The sequence below is a fragment of the Gorilla gorilla genome, chromosome 1 (genome assembly GCF_029281585.2).
Source record: "Gorilla gorilla gorilla isolate KB3781 chromosome 1, NHGRI_mGorGor1-v2.1_pri, whole genome shotgun sequence".
Taxonomy (NCBI): domain Eukaryota; kingdom Metazoa; phylum Chordata; class Mammalia; order Primates; family Hominidae; genus Gorilla; species Gorilla gorilla.
The window spans coordinates 84,961,534-84,981,254 of record NC_073224.2 but is presented as its reverse complement, the minus strand read 5'-3'; the positions used below and the strand labels follow the sequence as shown (position 1 = coordinate 84,981,254).

Here is a 19,721-nt window from a genome sequence, read left to right as displayed (position 1 = left end):
CATTGGGCCAAGCCCTTCTGTCTCTCCCTCTTCCACTTTAAAAGACCCTTGTGGCCCAGCCTGGCCAACATGGTGAGACTACTAAAAATACAAACATTAGCTGGGTGTGTGCACGCCTGTAATCCGTAGCTACTCAAGAGGCTGAGGCAGGAGAATTGCTTGAACCTGGGAGGCGGAGGTTGCAGTGAGCCAAGATTGTGCCACTGCACTCCAGACTGGGCAACAGAGTAAGACTCCGTCTCAAAAAAAAAGAAAGAAAGAAAGAAAATGAAAAAGGACCCTGTGATTACATTGAGCTCAGTTAGATAATCTTGCTATGTCAGCTGATTAGCATCCTTAATTGCATCTACAACCTTAATTCTTCTTTGCCTTGTAACCTGTTACCTTCACAGTTTCGGTTCAGGGGATTAGGAGGTAGACATCTTTGGGGGAGCATTATTTTGCCTCTCTCATCCTCTGCCTCCCAAATTGTCAGAGATGCTTTTTATTTCCTCTTTCTTATTTTACAATTAATCGTAGTAACAATCAATTGAATATTATTACCACAATTATGAGTATGTTTCAATTAAGTAAGTTTGACTGTAAATTATATATCCAGAGGTCTGGATTTATATTTTTAGGAAAAATCTCCACAATACTGAATGGCTTTATCTAAATTTAGCTTGCATTTTAAATCATATTTTTAACCACTCTGGGGATCCTAATAAAACACAAAGCATTTTAACTCTTATTGGCTTAAATTAACTAAGTATACTAATGATAACACATACCTATCAATTATATTTCATAGTTAAATCTTGAGAGAAATAAGCTTCAAATAAGTACTTTGAAAGGTTAATGCTAGGGTCTAATGTTACAATAGATCTAAAATATTTCTGTGTTAATCTTACAATTTTAGAAAATCTCTAGTATGTTTAAGCTTAAAATGTTCTGGTTGTTATCACTTTTTTAGGCTCACAGAAGGGAGGCAGGCACAGATGGAAAAACGTAAGTTACTTACCCTTTTGGTCTGAAAAACACTGCAAACAGTAATCATACTTTTACAGCATCAAATACGGGGCTGGAGCCTGGGCTGTGATAGAAATAACTTCGTCTTTTCTAATAACATGACCTTAACAGAACAGACAATGGAGACAGAGGGAAAAGCAGCAGCCAGAAATTCTTGTAAAGGTTCCAGAAGGTGAACCATGGTTTTTGGATTTTCACCTATGTCATGCTGATATTAAGCAGTCAGATTATACAGTATTTTTGTCCCTTCCTCAGGGAAGCCTTCTCTGGTTACCCCTTAGATCAGTAGAGGTCACAAAGATATACTATCATGGAATGGTATGGTTCTCCTTCACAGCACTTATAACTCCCATTACAGACTATTTTTGTAATTGTTAAATGGGCCCTCCACGTGATTACCATGCTTACCACTGCATCCTTAGCTTCTACCACAGTGATTGGCCCCTATTAGACAATTAAAATATTTGTTGAATTGAATTGAATAAAGCTTTGGGGGGCACAGAGCAGCTGCTATGGTTTTTGTTTTTGTTGTTGTCGTTTTTGAGAGGGAGTCTCCCTCTGTTGGCCAGGATGGAGTGCGGTGGCACAATCTCGGCTTACTGCCACCTCCGCCTCCCGGGTTCAAGCGATTCTCCTGCCTCAGCCTCCTGAGTAGCTGGGACTACAGGCACACACAACCACGCTCGGCTAATTTTTGTATTTTTATTAGAGACATGGTTTCACCATGTTGGTCAGGCTGATCTCAAACTCCTGATCTCAAGTGATCCGCCCGCCTCGGCCTACCAAACTGGTAGGATTACAGGCGTGAGCCACCGCGCCTGGCTGCTATGCTGTTTTGCTTCTTTGGTATCGTGTAGCACATTCAGTACAAGTGATGTCCTCCGCTCTCAATAAGTGCTTCCTTAAGAACTCACATTTCACCCATTCAGAACCTTGCATGGTGTAGTAGCTGAAGCTACTACTTCAAGGACTCCTTCTCTTTACCTTGGGTAGAGAGGAACAATGTGAACTCAGCAAAGGGATCATGAAAACGGATTTTCTCTTATGTTACTTGTAGAAAGCTTTTAGATTTATCATTGAAAATTGCGAATTTGGAACCATATCCATTTTGACTTATCTCTTAATTGTATTTTAAAACAGTGGTTCTCAAAAAAGTGTGGTTCCGGGACCAACATCATCAGCATCGTGGGAACTTGTTAGAAACACAAATCCTTGGGCCTCACCGTTGAACTAATGACTTAGAACAGGGGTGGGACTGGGGAATTCTGTGTTTTAACAAGTCCTCCAGGTGATTCTGACGCATGCCAGTTTGAGAATCACTTTTTTAAACCAATGTTTAAGTCCAATCTAACCTACTTAACTATTAACAGTCTACCTGGCTATCTACCTGTGCTAGTGTAGTATGTAACAGCCCACAGCACACATGCTCAATTCCAAGCCTATCTGCTCTCCTCAATCTGTATATTCCTCCTGCAATTTATCATGGTATGAAAGGCCCAGTGATACACATATTTGGTCATTTTCAAATAGTGCCTGCTAGCATAGTGGCTCACACCAGTCATCCCAGCACTTTGGTAGGGTGAGGCGAGATGATCACTTGAGCTCAGGAGTTTGAGACCAGCCCGGACAATATGGCGAAACCCCATTTCTACAAAAAAAAAAAAAAAAAAAAAAAAAAAAAAAAAAATTAGCCAGCGATAGTGGCGTGCTACTTGGGAGGCTGAGGATCCCCTGACCCCTGGAAAGTGGAGACTGCAGTGAGCCATGACTGCACCACTGCACTCCAGTCTGGGCGATAGAGAGAGACCCTGCCTGAAAAAAAAGTGCCCTTCACAGAAGCTTCCTCAGGGTATTAGCATGAGCATGTGAAAGTACAGTATGTTTATCAAACACATAAAATAAGCAGTTATAAATAACGTCAGAATAACACAAGGAGGCCAATTATCAAAATGAAAGGCTAGTTTTGCATGCTGTGCTTTGAGGAGAGAAGAGGGAGTTTTCACGTTATTACACTTTTGATAGCAGAATCCTATATTTTGGTGCAGAGGTGGCAAAATAAGGCGGGGGGTGGTGGTGCGCAGAAGCTGACAAGGTTAGAATGTGCAGCGTTTTTACGACGGACTGGCTTTACTCATTTCCTGCCTCACTTCTCTCCTATCTGTATAGGTTTTTCTTTTCGTCCTCCTCTACCAGTACGCTCCCGCCTGCCGCGCTCCGCCCCTGTGCGGCGCACGATCGAAGTCAGTGATTAAGCCGGCTCCAAGACGAAGCGGACGCCGAGCCCAGGAAGCAAGCGCGCTCTCCGCCCCGCCTGGAGGGAGGGCCCAACCACAGCACAGCCGCGCTCACTCGCTACCCGGACGTGACCTAGTTCTCACAGAGGACCGGCCTCTTCCGCCACAACTCCGGCCCGCGGTCCCGCCCCGTCCCGTGAATGGTCGACCGGCCTCAGGTCAAAAAAGCGTTTAGGTGTCTGCGACGGAGCCTCCGGAGAAAGGCAAGCACGTCGCAGCCAATGAGGTGATAGAAATGCAAAGCAGCGACCAATGACTAGCTGAGTTGGGCTGGGCCGGCCGACGAATCACGAGGCTTCGCACCCGGATATGGTTATGGGCTCGGAAATCTAGTTCGGGAAAAGTGTGAGGGGCTCTTCACGTTGGGGAGGGACAGCAGGCGTGGAGGAGGGGGCAAGCGTGTGTGAGATTCAGTGGTCCATGCGTGCGTTTGTCGTCTAAGGGTCATTCCTGGGGTTTGGAGTGGGGGAACAAATCAATGTGGCTGTTTTTCCGTGGAAAGAATTCCCACTGCAGTGTCCCGGAGCCTGCGTGTGGTGGGCAAGCTCCTCAGATGGTACCTCACAGGGAGTAGGGGAGTCTTGAAAACGCAGCTCCGGCAGTAGGAACATGAACCTCTTACCTAAAAGTTCCAAGGAGTTTGGCTCCGTTGACTATTGGGAGAAGTTCTTCCAGCAGCGAGGAAAGAAAGCTTTCGAGTGGTATGGAACCTACCTGGAACTGTGCGGGGTGCTACACAAATATATCAAGCCCAGGGAAAAGGTGAGGAGCGCGGGTTGGCAACCCTTCGTACGTGCTCCGGAAGGTGGGAACTGGTAACAGGAATCTTGCACTTGGTGGACAGTGACAGGCGGGAGGACCCTAGTTGGACGCATATTTCAGCATTTCCTGCATTGTTCCTGCTAAAAGACAAACTAAAATATTCTTTCAGGCCGGGAGCGGTGGCTCACACCTGTAATCCCAACACTTTGGGAGACCGAGGTGGGAGGATCGCTTGAGCCCAGGAGTTAAAGACCAGCCTGGGGAACATGGGACCTCGTCTCTACAAAAAACGAAAAAATTAGCCGGGCGTGGTGGCGCGCATCTGTATTTCCAGCTACTCGGGAGGCTTAGGCGGGAGGATCGCTTGAGCCCAGGAGGTCGAGGCTGCAGTGAGCCATGATCACGCCACTGCACTGCAGCCTGGGTGACAGAGTGAGACCTTGTCTCAAAAAAAAAAAAAAAAAAATTTTTTTTAAAGGTTTTCAGATAATAGACCTCGCACCCCAGCTCATTCTTGGATTAATAACCCTACTTGAAGAGTGACTTCCCATCTTGAAAGTATGTTCTTCTGTCACTGTGCATTCCTGTGCAACCTGCAGCAGGTGTGACTTTGTGTATGAATTTGTTTTTCAAATAGTCGTTGAGTGCGCCCCAAGTTTCAGGCACTGCTCAGTCCTTAAACTATAAGAGCATTAAGACGTAAACCCTGCACATGTTCCAGAAGTGAAACGTGATAAGTACAACAATGGGTTTGGTATAGGTGAGATTGTACTAGAGGTAGGGAGGGAGGAAGGTAGAAAACTTAACATTTGTGGGGAAGCTTTATGTGCCAAGCCTTATGTTGGGTGCTGTGTATGTGCATGTGCAATCTTTGAATTCTCATCATAAACTCAGGTGAGTGGCCATGCATACATTTTACAGATGAGGAAACTGAGGCCCCAAGAGCCACTTTTTCTTTTTTTTTTTTTGCCCAAGTTCATGCCCAGGTGGTCATGTGGGGATTTAAACTCAGGCCTGTCTGGCTCCAGAACATATGCACATCTCTTTGTACCATGCTTTTCCAAAGATGGCAATATTAGAATTTCTAAGTTTGAATGGGAGATTGCTCCCTGGAGAGGGAGACAACAATCTGAATTTTAAGTTTGGCTTCAGAAGATAGCCAAATATCATGAGATGGAATCTGTGATGGAAATAAGATTTGAATCCTCACAAAGTGTACTTTATTGTCTAAAGGAGCCAAAGGCATGAGTAGATTGAGGAAATAGGGTTATTCCTGGCCTAGGATTTCAACTGTAACTCTATATTTGGATTCTCTGACTTCCTATTAATTCCTGAGTAATAAGTGCATGATTTAGAGAAAAGAACAATTATGATTAATTTGTTTCTGCAACACAAAGCCCATTCTCATATAACCTGTATTGTAGCTGAATGTGGTTTTCACTAGCAAGTATATGTGGTGTTTCAAGATAGAGTCTAGCATCAACTCTACAATGTTGCTCTTTCTCTGGCAGTAGCATCTCCACCTTCTGAAAATGTGACTCAGCCAAGGTGAGACTTGATTCCTTGAAGTATCTGAAGTACAGTCCTTTGCTTTGATTACCTCCCTCTTGTCTGTGAATTTTTTCTCCAGGTGCTGGTGATTGGGTGTGGCAACTCAGAACTGAGTGAGCAACTGTATGATGTGGGCTATCGGGATATAGTGAACATCGACATCAGTGAGGTTGTCATCAAGCAAATGAAGGAATGTAATGCCACCCGACGGCCCCAGATGAGCTTCTTGAAGATGGACATGACGCAGATGGAGTTTCCTGATGCCTCGTTCCAGGTGGTGTTGGACAAGGGCACCCTGGATGCTGTCCTGACAGATGAGGAAGAGAAGACCTTACAACAGGTGGACAGGATGCTGGCTGAGGTTGGCCGTGTCCTGCAGGTGGGCGGTCGCTATCTCTGCATCTCCCTGGCTCAGGCTCACATCCTGAAGAAAGCAGTGGGCCACTTCTCCCGGGAGGGGTGGATGGTGAGGGTGCACCAAGTGGCCAACAGCCAGGACCAGGTGTTGGAAGCAGAGCCTCAGTTCTCCTTGCCTGTCTTTGCCTTCATCATGACCAAGTTCAGGCCAGTCCCTGGCTCTGCCCTTCAGATCTTTGAGCTGTGTGCTCAGGAGCAGGGCAAGCCTGTGCGGCTGGAGAGTGCCGAGCGGCTGGCCGAGGCGGTGCAGGAGCGGCAGCAGTATGCCTGGCTGTGCAGCCAGCTGCGCCGCAAGGCCAGGCTGGGGAGTGTGTCTCTGGACTTGTGCGATGGGGACACGGGGGAGCCACGCTACACCCTCCACGTGGTGGACAGCCCCACTGTGAAACCATCGCGGGACAATCATTTTGCGATTTTCATCAGTGAGTTGGGATTGCTCCCTCTGTTCCCTGGAGGGGCTGGCTTACAGGGGCTGGGGCTTGGGCTGGGGCTGGGGCTGAGGCTGGGCTGGGGCTTTGGTGGGATTCTGGACTGTTTTTTGTCTTGCAGGGGTTTGTACTTCCAGAGGATTAGACTACCCAAGGCATGATGAAAGGAGAGTAATAGCTCTCTAGCAACCTACTTTGAGTTGAGACCTATTCCTTTTCATCTGCCATTGCAAAGGCTTGATGAATTGTGAGAATGGGGTTGGTAGGGAAGAGAGAGAATAGAGATAAATTTAGGAGGTCACATATGATATAGAGATGCTAGTTACTTTGTAGCATGGCGTAATGGAAGTAATGCTGGACTAGCAAGTCTAAGACATAGGTTCTAGTCCCAGCTGTAGCCTGTGAGCTGCAGGACCTGGGGAAGTTGCTGTGCTTATCTGCAAAATTTGGAGAGGCAGCATAGGGTAGCAGCTAAAAAAGTGAGCTCTGGAACCAGACTGTTTGGGTTTCAGTTTTGGCTCAGTCATTTCCTGATGGTGTGACATTAGACAGGTTACTTTTCTTTCTCTGCCTTGATGGGATTGTAACTCTGGTGTAGTTGTGAGAAGTATAAAAGCTCTTAGAAATGGTACCTGGCCTTGGAAGTGCTGTGTAAATGTTAGCCATTATTACTGAAAGCAGTAAGTTATATCAGATTTATCTTAATAAGGATAAAAAAGATAGTAGGAGGAAATGCTTTCAAAAGTAGAACATTGTAGACAAATGCAAAGTGTTTATGGTCTTGGTGTTATGGTAATTTGTTTCCTGGTGACTGAGCTAGTTTTTCAAGTATTCTATAATTCTGTCTGTCCATGTGTGGAAATAAATAGTGCAGTGAATACAAGCGTGGGTAGAGTCTGGGACTAGACTGTCTGGGTTTGAGTCCCAGCTTCACCATTTACTTATTGTGCGAAGTTGGGCAAATAGTGTAACTTCTGTTTCTCAGTTTCCTCATATGTAAAAATGGGAATAATACTACTACCTGCATCTTGGACCGTTGGAGGATTCCATTAATATATATTTGTCAACAGCTTGGAGTCATGCCTGGCATGGCTTATTTGTGTTGGCATTACTGCTGTTTTTCTTGTGGTAGGTGTCTGCCTCCTTCCCCTACAGACATGCCCACACTTCTTCTCCACCCTTGGTCCTGCCTTATGTCTGATGGGCTGCTTTGCCCTAGGTGTTGTGAACTAGAGAATTGTTAGCTCCTCAGTGGGTCACAGTTGGGGAAGATGCTGGTCTTGGACAGGGACTGGCTCCCTGCCATTTGGGCCATATTGGTTGTGGGCTTGATCACTTTCCAGGACTCCCTGTAACCAAGTTCTTTTTTCTAGTCCCTCAGGGCCGGGAGACCGAGTGGCTCTTTGGCATGGATGAGGGCCGGAAACAGCTGGCGGCCAGTGCTGGCTTCAGGAGGTTGATTACAGTGGCCCTTCACCGAGGTCAGCAGTATGAAAGCATGGACCACATCCAAGCTGAGCTGTCGGCTAGAGTCATGGAGCTGGCCCCAGCTGGGATGCCCAGCCAGCAGCAGGTAACAAAGCTTTCGTACGGCTTTCATGGGTCTCTGAAGTCATGTTAGCAGCCAGGGAGGCAGAGGGAGCCTTGGCAGGAGCTAGGACTAGAGTCTGTGACTCTTCATCTAATCCTGGAGGGGTATCAGCAGCTAAGGGTTAAATGGCAGGGAAACTGTCCTTTGCCCCAGGCAATGAGAGGAAAGTGAGCACAGTAGCGTCTGTGTCTGGGGGAGCCTCTCAGAGTCCATAGACATGGCAGGATGGAAATGCTCTACTCATTGTGGGCTCCAGTTCTTTCTAATTTGAGTTGCTCTGACTGTGGGTTTCTCCTTCCACACTGGACTTTCTTGGTCATTTTGCTTCTTACAACTATCATTATCTGAGGGTATAAATGGGAGAGGGCCAAAACAGCTCAGCACAGTTATCCAGGTATTCGCATTGCTGGTCAGGTGTTTTACTGGGAAGGAAACCGAAGGTTTTTGCCTAAGTGGTGATATGGTATTATCAGTTAACACCAACTGTCTTGTGCTATCCTGGTCACCATGGGTAATGAACAAGTGATTTTACTAAAATAACTTCATGATGAGGAGTTGATCCTTTTTTTTCTTTTTTGAGATAGGGTCTTGCTCTGTTGCCCAGGCTGGACTGGAGTTCAGTGGTGTGATCACGGCTCACTGCAGCCTCAGCCTCAACCTCCTGGGTTCAAACCATCCTCCCACCTCAGCCTTTGGTAGTAGCTAGGACTATAGGTGCAAGCCACCATACCTGGCTAGTTTTTTTTTTTACATTTTTTGTAGAGACAGGGTCTCCTTGTCTCCCAAGCTTTTGTAGAGACAGGGTCTCCCAAGCTTTGATCCTTCTTGATAGGTGGGAAAGCAAAGGTATCTAGAGGCTTGGTGCAAATAGTAACAGATCTGAAAAAAAAGAACCCAGGCTCCTGGGTTCCTGGCCTGTGGTTTTGCCCACTAGGCTGACTCGTGTTTACAGATGAATGTGTTTGATTCTTCCCGGCCAACTTTGGGGTTGGTGACCCCTATTTCAAGGAAGCCCAGATCCTCTGAGGAGCTTCATTTGTGACCTCTAACCAGTGCCTGAGTCTGCAGGGTCAGGAGATACTGGTGATTATTAAATAGTCTTATAGGTCTTTAAAAAAAGAAATAAAGATGGGGGAAGGAGTGGGAAAGTTTAGGGGGAAAGTATATTTTTCTCCTAAGGTTCAGAAAAGTGGGGGGAAATAGATGAGAATAATTAGGGGAAAGGAATATTTCTCTAGATTTGGAGTGGTTGTTTCTCCCATGGATTTTGTTATCTTTATTCTTGTGTAGATTCCTTCTCATAATCACAGCCCCTTCCTGAGGGTTCCCTCTAGCTTTTGTTATCCTGGACTATTGAGAGTTCTTTTAGGGGTTACTGATGAGAAAAACCCCTAAAAGAACTTGGGGAGAATCAGCTGCATCTCACTAGTTGTTTGGGAGATCTTTATGTGTTCAGTTGATTTTCAAAAGATGAATTAAACCTTTGAGATCAGTTCAAAGGCTCCAGAAAAGTACTTTAATAGAATGGCAAATCTGTGGAGTAGTTGTTGTCTAGAACCGTGGTATAGGGATATATACACACAAAAGGGAAGGGGTTATAATTTCTCTTATTTCTTAAATGAGCTGCTGTTTTGACCACATCTCTGGTTGTACCTTCAGGTCCCCTTTCTGTCTGTGGGTGGGGACATTGGGGTCCGGACCGTTCAGCACCAAGACTGCAGCCCCTTGAGCGGTGACTATGTCATTGAGGACGTGCAAGGGGATGACAAGCGATACTTCCGTCGACTGATCTTCCTCAGCAACAGGAATGTGGTGCAGTCCGAAGCCAGGTTGCTGAAGGATGTGTCTCACAAAGGTGAGGTGTCATAGGCATGGTGGTGGGACCCAAGTGGCCGTGGCATGGACTAGATTTCCTGGGAGCTTGGCCGAGATGTAGGATGGACCTGGGTGTCTGTAGGTTCTTAACCATCTGGACTCTTAGGGTGTGAGTAGCTATAAGCAGAGTACATTCTGTTCTTGAGCAGAGCCTGGCTCTGAAGTGATGGGGGCGTGAGTAGTGAAACCAAATACATGTGATAATCACATTAATGTCTTCGGTTTAAAGGCATCTGTTTTGCAGGTGCTCCATGTACATCTGTGTATTGTTTCAATAGGCCTCTGTGAGGTGAGCCAGAACCATGGAAGTTGCAGGTGAGCCCTGCCCTCCATAGTGTGACTCACCTGTTTCAGAGGGTTTTGGATTGGCGGGTGACTTAGAGGCCGTCTAGTATAGCACTGTTCAGTAAAACTGCCTGTGATGAAGGAGATGTTTAGTCCCTGAGTTTCTAATGTGGTCGTGACTAGCCATATGTAGTGCTGAGCGTTTGGAATGTGGCTAGTGTAACTGAGGAACTGAATTTTAATTTTCTTTAATTCTAATTAATTTACATTTATATTTCAACAGCCGCAGGGGGCTAGTGGCTAGTATTGGACAGTGTAGATCTAAACCATCTCTTCTAGGATCCCTTTAAGTGGTCTCCCAGCTGTCACTCAGAAACTCCCCCTGATGGGGAATCAATAGTTTGTTTTACCTGTGTTAGTTTGTATTTTAAAAGTGATACTTGCTCATTGAAATCACTTCAAAAGTCAAATATAGACCGCAAAAAGTGAATGCCCCTCACCTCTCTGTCTCCAGTGCATCTTCCCTGTCCGAGGCGCAGAGATTCAAGGATGGAAGATGAAATGGCTCTCCTGATTCCCAGTTGTTCCCTTTGCCTGACTGGCCTGCCCTCATAGCAAGGCCATCTGGGAGGAGGGTGGAGACAGAGAATTCAGATGTTTGAGGTCATAGACTGGCTCTGAGCCTAGAATCAAGTTACCCAGCAAAATGGTATTTTTCTTTAGGGGTTTTCCCTGGCCAAGAGCACCCAAGATTGTTGGGTTTCTGCCCTATTGTTTGGTCACTCTTGCTGCAGATTGGTCCAGTTTCATCTAACTAAAATCTCAGTAAAATTGCTTGAAAGAACATTTTGCCCCTTTCAGTTTGGGTTTCAGGTTTTTTCACCATTGTCATGTTCCTTGATTTCTTGGTAGCACTTTGTTCTCATGGAAAGAACATTCTCCCTCATGGGAGTATTGGTGAGCAAGAAGGAGAGCATATTAAAAAGTGATTTAATATATCTGAAAAGCACCCCGACTCCACTCATCAACACCTTTTACTGCTGGGGAATGCAGCTGATCCCTATGAAGACACAGCCATCTGTTTAGTATGATACCCTGGAGCACAGAAGGGAGTGGTGAGAGGGAAAGTGGAGTGGCTTTTTAGGATTTGTTTCCTTTTTTGAATACTTGTGATTTCCTTCTTCAGCAAAGGTTGGTAGTGCTACCTGTGTGGCATAGCAGAAAGATGATAGGTGATGGAGACAGGCAGTCCGAGGATCAACTCCTATCTCTACCATCTGCTGATTCCCTATTTACTTAACACTTCAGTGGCTCAGTGTGTTCATGTGCCAAGAATTGGAATGATAAGGTTGTTAGAAGAGCTAAAAAAATAAAAGTTACGGTATAGTAATTGGCACATAGCGGGTGATTAGTAACTTTACCTTTCTTTAAAAGACTTTATGAGTAATCTTTTCTCCTGTTAGTGGCCTTACATTTCTTAGACGGGAGGTACCAGGGCTCCTCAGTTGAGTTTTCCCAGGTTTTTGAGTGTGCATTTGCCATTTCCTTTTCCAGCTTCCTTGTATCCATTGTATATGTTAAATGTTTAATGACTATCTCTTTGTGGGGTGGGGTGGGGGGGGCACATCCTAATTTATAGTGTTTATCAGTTCTCTAGTATAAATACCACCACTGTATTTGTTTGTTTTACGTTGCTTATAAAGGAATACCTGAGACTGGATAATTTGTAAAGAAAAGACGTTTATTTTGGCTTATGGTTCTGCAGACTGTACAAGAAGCATGGTACCAACTTCTGCATTTGGTGAGGCTTCAGGAAGCTTACAATTATCATAGAAGGTGAAGGGAGACCAGGTACATCACATAGCAAGAGAGGGAGCAAAAGAGATGCCAGGCTTTTTTCAACAACAGCTGTAGAGTGAGAACTCACTCAATACCATGGGGAAGGCACCCAGCCATTCATGAGGGATCTGCCCCCGTGACCAGCATGGTGGCTCCGACATTGGGGATCACATTTCAACATGAGATTTGTAGGGGACAAACATCCAGATGATTTCACTACGGCCAGTTTCAAGCTATCAACATGATGTCAACCAGTTTGCAAAATTTTAACGATTGGGTCTTTTGAGTGTTCAAGCCATCTGGAGCACACTGCTGCCAGTAACCCTTGCTTCCTGAGGACTAGTGTACTAAGCATAGGACTTCATATGTCTTGTTTAGCCCAGAAGAAGCGGAAAAAGGACAGGAAGAAGCAGCGGCCTGCTGATGCGGAGGACCTCCCTGCAGCCCCGGGGCAGTCCATTGATAAGAGTTACCTGTGTTGTGAACACCACAAAGCCATGATCGCTGGCCTTGCCCTGCTGAGAAACCCAGAGTTACTCCTAGGTGAGAGAGATGCCACTGCCTTCCACAGAAGGGAGCATAAAGATTACAGACCTAAACAATTGGTGTCACTTGCATTGTAGTTGAAGAACAGCAGTTACAAGCTGACAATGTATCTTTCTTCATCTCAACCATGTTATAAGTTAATGAGCATTCTAATTAACTGTTGCCTCAAACTCAACCTGCTATATTGAAATTGTATTGAAATATGTTAGAGTCTAAGTGGTATTTTTTCTGTTCATTTCTTTTTAAAATCAAGGTATATCATGTATTCAATGAGATATGTAAAAATACACAGATTTTAATTGTTCAGCTTTTCTGTAATGCATTATTTGAACAAAAGATGCAATTCTATCTTGAATTTCTACTTTCTGAAAAGATTCATATTATAGTTAATGCAGTCATAGCCTTATCGCTAATAGCAGGTTTGGATCTGACTGCATTAGTAAAAATGTTCATGTTTTGTCTGTGATTGTAACCGTTTTCAACTGAAGTCCCTGAATGTGCCTTCTTGGAATACCCTATACTTTTGTCCTATCTTAGTGTTGATGTATGTCACTAGAATCTCAGTTCTTAGATTTAATTCTCAGGGTCTGTCTCCTTCGGGTGACTTTTGTTGTCTTCCTTTGATCCCTCTGTGGTGGCTGTGCTCTGTGCTTAGGAGTAGGAGTTGGGCCTTTGTTTTCCTGTGATTTGTGGAACTTGAATGGCTTACCCTTACTTGGTGAGGGTGTCTGAGAAGACGGTGTGGCCTTTTGAGTCAAGGGCAAGGGACATTGCACCTCTGCTGCCTTGTAATCATGAGCAAGATTGCTTGGCCACTCTTCTTCCCTTTCCTAGAGAGGGTCTAATAATTCTTATAGCGAGGAAGTCTTTTTTTTTGAGACAGGGATTCACTCTTGCCCAGGCTGGAGTGCAGTGGTATGATCGCAGCTTACTGCAGCCTTGACCTCCTCAGGCTCCCACATCAGCTTACCGTGTAGCTGGTACCACAGGTGTGTGTCACCATGCCCAGTTAATTTTTCTACTTTCTATAGACAGGATTTTGCCATGTTGCCCAGGCTGGTCTCGAACTCCTGAGCTCAAGTAATCTGCCCACCTCGGCCTCCCAAAGTGCTGGGATTACAGGTGTGAGCCACTGCCCCTGGCCACTTTGAGATCTTTAAGAGACAATAATAATAACACACTAGTTCATCTTCTGGATCTAGTCATCATGAATCCAGGATTCAGTTATCAGATGTCAAATTCACTCCTAGATTTCTGAAATGAGACAGGGAGACCTCTAAATCTTGTATCCCCTGAATGGAGACAGTGAGCTGACTTTCCCTTTTGCCTTCCCTGAGGCTGGTACAGAATTTTCCAGTGAACAGGTGGCAGAGTGATGCTCTATTCTTTTCTTACAGAGATCCCACTGGCATTGTTGGTGGTAGGCCTGGGCGGGGGCAGCCTCCCCCTCTTTGTCCACGATCATTTTCCAAAGTCCTGCATTGATGCTGTGGAGATCGATCCCTCCATGTTGGAAGTGGCCACCCAGTGGTTTGGCTTCTCCCAGAGTGACCGAATGAAGGTCCACATTGCAGATGGCCTGGACTATATCGCCAGCCTGGCAGGAGGAGGAGAAGGTACTGCTCTTGGAGCATTTGAAGGGGTGTTGTGGGATGATTGATCCGACATTGTCAGGCCTGCAAGGGCCTCTACAGTTTATCTCTAAGACAGTGGCATGAGTATCGTTCCAGTCTTCAGCCTGTTCATTTGTTGATATACTTATTCACTAGAGTACCAGCTATATGCTTAGCACTGTGTTAGGTGTGAATGTATAGCAATAAGTAAAACAGGCCATTCCTGCCCTTATAGTGCTAACAGACCAGTGGGCTTTTTTCTGACCTGTAACCTTGTCATTTCCTCACCATCTTAAGAAACCTGAAGTCTAACTGGGCAAAGAAACAGAGAAGAAAAGGTGGAATGTGTGTTGGGAGGTGTTTTTTTAAATATTTCAACTGGAGGTAAAGCCAGAAATAGAGTAAAACAGTATTCATGTAAGATCAGTGGTATACAACTTCAGGGTCCGACATTTGGTAATGTATGGAGACAATTTTTCATTGTCACAAATCAGGGGGTGGGGGATGTTGCTACTGACATCTAACCGGTAGAGGTCTAGGATGCTAGTAAACATCTTACAATGTTCAGGACGGGCACTGATGACAGAATTATCTGGCCCAGAATTTCCACGGTGCTGAGGTGGAGAAACCTTGATGCAGATGGTACTCTGTGGGAATTTTGGTAGGCCTTCTGCAACTAGAATTAAGGTTCCATTTGCTCTAGTAATTTGCATCCCAGATTTAGGACAAAAACCATAAGCATAATAATTTTCTGCAAAATACTAGGGACAGTAACTCTGCTATTATACAGATAGGCTGCTGGTGAGTTTAGTACTTTCTGGAGCTCGAGTCCTTCGGGGAGAAGGCAGTTAGGTTGGTTCAGTTCTGTTCAGGACTGCTGGTCTGCTCATTCCATAACAGATACTCTGGTCTCACTAGATTAGAATATTTTCCAGTAAGGGTGTGGCAAACTAGGATGCCTGGGACAAGTATTGAACAGATGCTATCTTAATTTTAATTGCAAACTGAATTGAATTGTAACAGTCTCATAGGTTCCCTCTCTGAGGCTAGGGTTAGTTTAGGTGCCCAAGCCCAGATAGCTAATATGGTGAAGTATTTACAACAGTGCCATGCACATGGTAAGTACTTAATCCATGATGTTACTGCTGTTGTTATCTATAGATCAGTTTTCAATGGCTCTGCCCATCTTCTGTAACACCAAAATGTTTCAGATTACTGGAGGGCTCAAGGCTGCAAATGCAGGCTATTGTTTTCCTTGGACTTTGATGAGCCAACATGTTCTCTTTGTAAGAAACCAAAATCAGATCTGTGCTATGAACAATGATAAGCATGCAGCAGTCCTAATTAAATACTTATTAATTTTTGAATAATTATGACCACAGTCTCAAAATTTTCTAAAAACCTGTCAGTGGCATTGCAGACCTACCCCTTTTTAAAACAATTTAACATTATAGTAAGGAGCAGATCCAATTCTTCATCAGTTCTTTCTCACCCATTTAGCAAAATCATTTCTTTCTTGAGTCAGCTCTTGTTCATGGAACTGCAAAGATAACACTAACTGAAATTTCAGAACATTTTCTCCTATGAGGCAAAATGTGCTGTTTTCAGAGTTAAAAGTTACCATTTGCTGGGTCAGCCCTTAAAGGCTTAGTCAGCTGCTTTGTCTAGATCAGTGGTTCTCAACTCTGACTGTATTTATAATTACCTGGAAAGCTCAAGAAAAATACCAGAGGCTTCCCATCTCTTCTCCCACCTGCCCCCTACCACCCCCGGATATTTTATTCTGTTGGTTGGAGTGTAGTCCACATTAGAAGCTTCCCAAGGTGATTGTAATGTTCTGCCACAGTCAAAAGCCACTGGTGTTGATAGACTCTTACCCGAGAAATATTCATGCTAAAGTGGACTCCAGTAATGTTTTTGCCTTTGGAAGGTGCTTTTAAATGTGGAAGAAGGTTCCATCTTTACTATGGGACACTCTGAACCCTGATGACAAGGACTCCCCTGGGCCATGACATCAGTGCCCTTACAGGCAAACCACATCCTCCGTGTCATCCTTCTAACTTAGTCACCATGCCCACCGCTGGTAAAGAGGAGGTATAGTGTTGGAATGTAAATAGTATTATTTTATCCAGCAAAGACAAGGACTTGTTTCCTTCTTTTTCCCAGCACGGCCTTGCTACGATGTCATAATGTTTGATGTTGACAGTAAGGACCCAACACTGGGAATGAGTTGTCCGCCCCCAGCATTTGTGGAGCAATCTTTTCTACAGAAGGTTAAAAGCATCTTGACGCCTGAAGGTATGGAGAACAAAAGGTGGGAGAGGGAGGAGAGAAGGGACCATTAACAAAAATTATCTTTTTAATGAAAAATGCACAGAAGTGCGAGCTCGATCAATTTTTCCAAATTTAATACACCCATTTACTAGCACTAGACACAGAAAATTTCCAGCTTGCCAGAAAGTCGTATCTCTTATCCCCTTTCAGTAACTTGTCCTCGCAAGAGTAATCACTGTCTTAACATCTGTCCACCCAGCTTAATTTTGCCTGTTCTTGTTCTTTATATAAATGGAATCATATGGAATGTTGGAATGTTCCGTTTTTTTTTTTGAGACAGGGTTTTGCTTTGTTTCCCAGGCTGGAGTGCAGTGGCCTGATCATGGCTCACTGTAGCCTCAAACTCCTGGTCTCAAGGAATCCTCCCACCTCAGTCACCTGAGTAGCTGGGACTACAGGTGGATGCCACCATGCCTGGCTAATTTTTTGATTTTTATTTTTTGTAGAGACAGGATCTCACTATGTTGCCCAGGCTGGTCTCAAACTCCTAGCCTCAAGCGATCCTCCTACCTTGGCCTCCCAAAGTGCTGGGATTACAGGCATGAGCCACTGAACTTGGCTGAATGTATTCTTTAAGTGTCCATTTTCTTTCACTCAACATGATGTTTGTGGGACTCATTCACAGTGTTGTGTTTACATGGCTTATTTTTATTGCTGTGTTATATCATGTAACTTAACACAATTCGCTTATCCATTCTACTGTTCGTATTTGGTTTGTTTCCTGTGTGGGTCTATTATAAGTGGTGCTGCCATTAACATTCTAGTATATGCCTTTTGATGAATTATGTTTTCAGATCTCTTGGGTATATACACAGGGTTGTAATTGCTGGATCATAGGTTATGGATATGTTTTTGGCTTTTGTAGATGCTACCACACAGTTTTACAAAGTGGTTGTAGCAGTTCACACTCCCACCAGCATGGTGATGCTAGCTACTGCATGATGCTTCCTACACGTGCTCTACTAGGCAGTGTGTTATTTAATCTTCATAGCAGTCCACTTTTTGGATGAGGAAACTGAGGTTGAAGATTTGCCAAGGTGACTCAAGGTAACAGTTGGGGCTCAAAATCAGTGCCTTGTCACCTCAAAACTGGAGCCTTTAATCCCTATGTTAACAACCCTCTAGGTGTTTTTGATTTGGTGTAAGGCACTGTGGTAACTGGCTTGATTTGGAATCTTAATTGTCAGAAGTCAAGATAACCTTGGCCCTGTCACTGGTTAATAAATACTCTATGGTGTGTATGTCAAAAATGTAATATCCCTGTGGAGTTGGTAAATTTTACTTTCGTAGGGAATCACTTTCTATTGATTGACTGAGACAAAGTCTCATTCTGTCACCCAGGCTGGATTTTGGCTCACTGCAACCTCTGCCTCCTGGGTTCAAGAGATTCTCCTGCCTCAGCCCCACTAGCAGCTCCTGCCTCAGCCTCCCTAGCAGCTCCTGCCTCAGCCTCCCTAGCAGCTGGGATTACAGGCGTCCACCACCATGCCCAGCTAATTTTTATATTTTTAGTAGAGCCGGGGTTTCACCATTTTGGCCAGGCTGGTCTCAAACTCCTGACTTCGAGTTATCCGCCTGCTTCAGCCTCCCAAAGTGATGGGATCATAGACATGAGCCACCGTGCCCAGCTGGGAATCACTTCTTTCTCAAAGCTATTCTTTGAGAAGCTATTTGGGAAACTGAGGCTTGGAGAATGGTAAAATAACATGTGAGCAGCACAGAAGAGCAAGAAATAAGGCTGGAGTTTGTTTATGGCTCACATGCTCCCCATGCTTTTCTCCATCTGCCTTTCTATGCTGTGTATTCTCTGCAAACTCATCACCACCGTGTGTTTTAGTCCACCAGTCTCCCTGGGACAGGAATTGGTATTTTCCTCAAAGCCAATCCTTGTCTTTCATATGTCTCCTGATGTGAGGTCATTCTGACTTTTCTTCCTACCCTATAGGTGTTTTTATTCTCAACCTTGTGTGCCGAGACTTGGGGCTAAAAGACTCAGTGCTGGCTGGGCTCAAGGCAGTGTTCCCCCTCCTATATGTCCGGCGAATTGAGGGTGAAGTGAATGAGATCCTGTTCTGTCAGCTGCACCCTGAGCAAAAACTTGCCACACCAGAGCTCCTAGAAACAGCCCAGGCTTTGGAGCGGACCCTGAGGAAGCCTGGGAGGGGTTGGGATGACACGTATGTCTTGTCAGATATGCTCAAGACGGTGAAAATTGTGTGACTGCTTAGGCCAAGCAGCCCTCCTGCCTAGACTGACCTTGGACTCCCAGCCTGCCAGAGAATGAAGAAATACAACGCACAGTACTTTTGAAGCTTCGTATTTTTCTTGGTTTCACACTCAGCTACATGTGACCTCCAGCTTGGTGAGGTTGCCTGAAGATTAGGGAAAATAAAAATGTCCTTCCCATCTTGTCCTCTTCAGTACCACTTGGGTTGGTTTGTCTTTGCTTCCTACACCATGTCCTTGAGTGGAGTTCCCTGCTGAAGCCCCTAGCACACACTGCATGCCTTAACAAGTGTGTGCAAGCCCCTCAGAACTCAAGACATCCAAATTTTATTGCGTCTCTACTTATACTGGTTTGCTTTTGATTTATTCCTCTATTAGTTCTATAGGAGTGATCTCAAGTGAGATAGCAGAGCAAGATGCCAAAAGACTATAAATAGAGTAAGGTTTCTATAGATGTGAGACAGATTTGAGAGAGCATTTACTCTGTCTCCCTGTGGATGAAACTGCTGCTGAAATGGTTCCAATTTTTAGGAATCTGCTCACCCACTTCATTATTTGACAGCTTTCCTTGGTGACCCAAACCTTGTAGCCTAAGCCATTTGTCTTTTTCTCAGTGGAGGGAGTGTATGGACCTGGCCCCATGGCTTTGCATGTTAGAGACCTGGCAGACTAAAGTCTCTAGTGTTTATTTACTCACATTCGTTGAGTGACAGCTATGTGCCAGACTGCATAAAGGGTGGTGGCAGAAGTGAAAATGTTTAAGAATGACCAAAAACATTAGTAATGAAAGTTAATGTGTTCCAGGCATTCTTCTAAGTGGTTTACATGCACTGTCTCATTTAATCTGAGATAAAGGATACTTAAGCCCAAACTATATCTAAACCCAAATCTCACTTGGCTGGAAACATCAATCTTAACCATTTATTCAGAACCATTAAACCAATGATTCCAA

At 44.7% G+C, this 19,721-nt stretch overlaps 1 protein-coding gene across 3 annotated transcripts; it reads left to right on the top strand.

Annotated features, from left to right (window-relative positions):
- Positions 1–2,793: 2,793 nt before the first annotated feature.
- On the top strand, positions 2,794–19,721 carry METTL13 (methyltransferase 13, eEF1A N-terminus and K55). Of its 3 annotated transcripts, XM_004027901.5 has the most exons (9): positions 2,794–2,857; positions 3,175–4,064; positions 5,695–6,454; positions 7,834–8,033; positions 9,711–9,906; positions 12,429–12,593; positions 13,994–14,212; positions 16,376–16,507; positions 18,489–19,721. In XM_004027901.5, the coding sequence occupies exons 2-9, from the start codon at positions 3,912–3,914 to the stop codon at positions 18,761–18,763; spliced, it is 2,100 nt and encodes a 699-aa protein (XP_004027950.3). In that variant the 5' UTR covers positions 2,794–2,857; positions 3,175–3,911; the 3' UTR covers positions 18,764–19,721. The 3 variants fall into 3 exon arrangements, with proteins under 3 accessions (XP_004027950.3, XP_063566925.1, XP_063566924.1); XM_063710855.1 differs by lacking the exon at positions 2,794–2,857 and having other exon boundaries at positions 3,205–4,064; positions 5,695–5,994; positions 7,842–8,033; XM_063710854.1 differs by lacking the exon at positions 2,794–2,857 and having other exon boundaries at positions 3,228–4,666.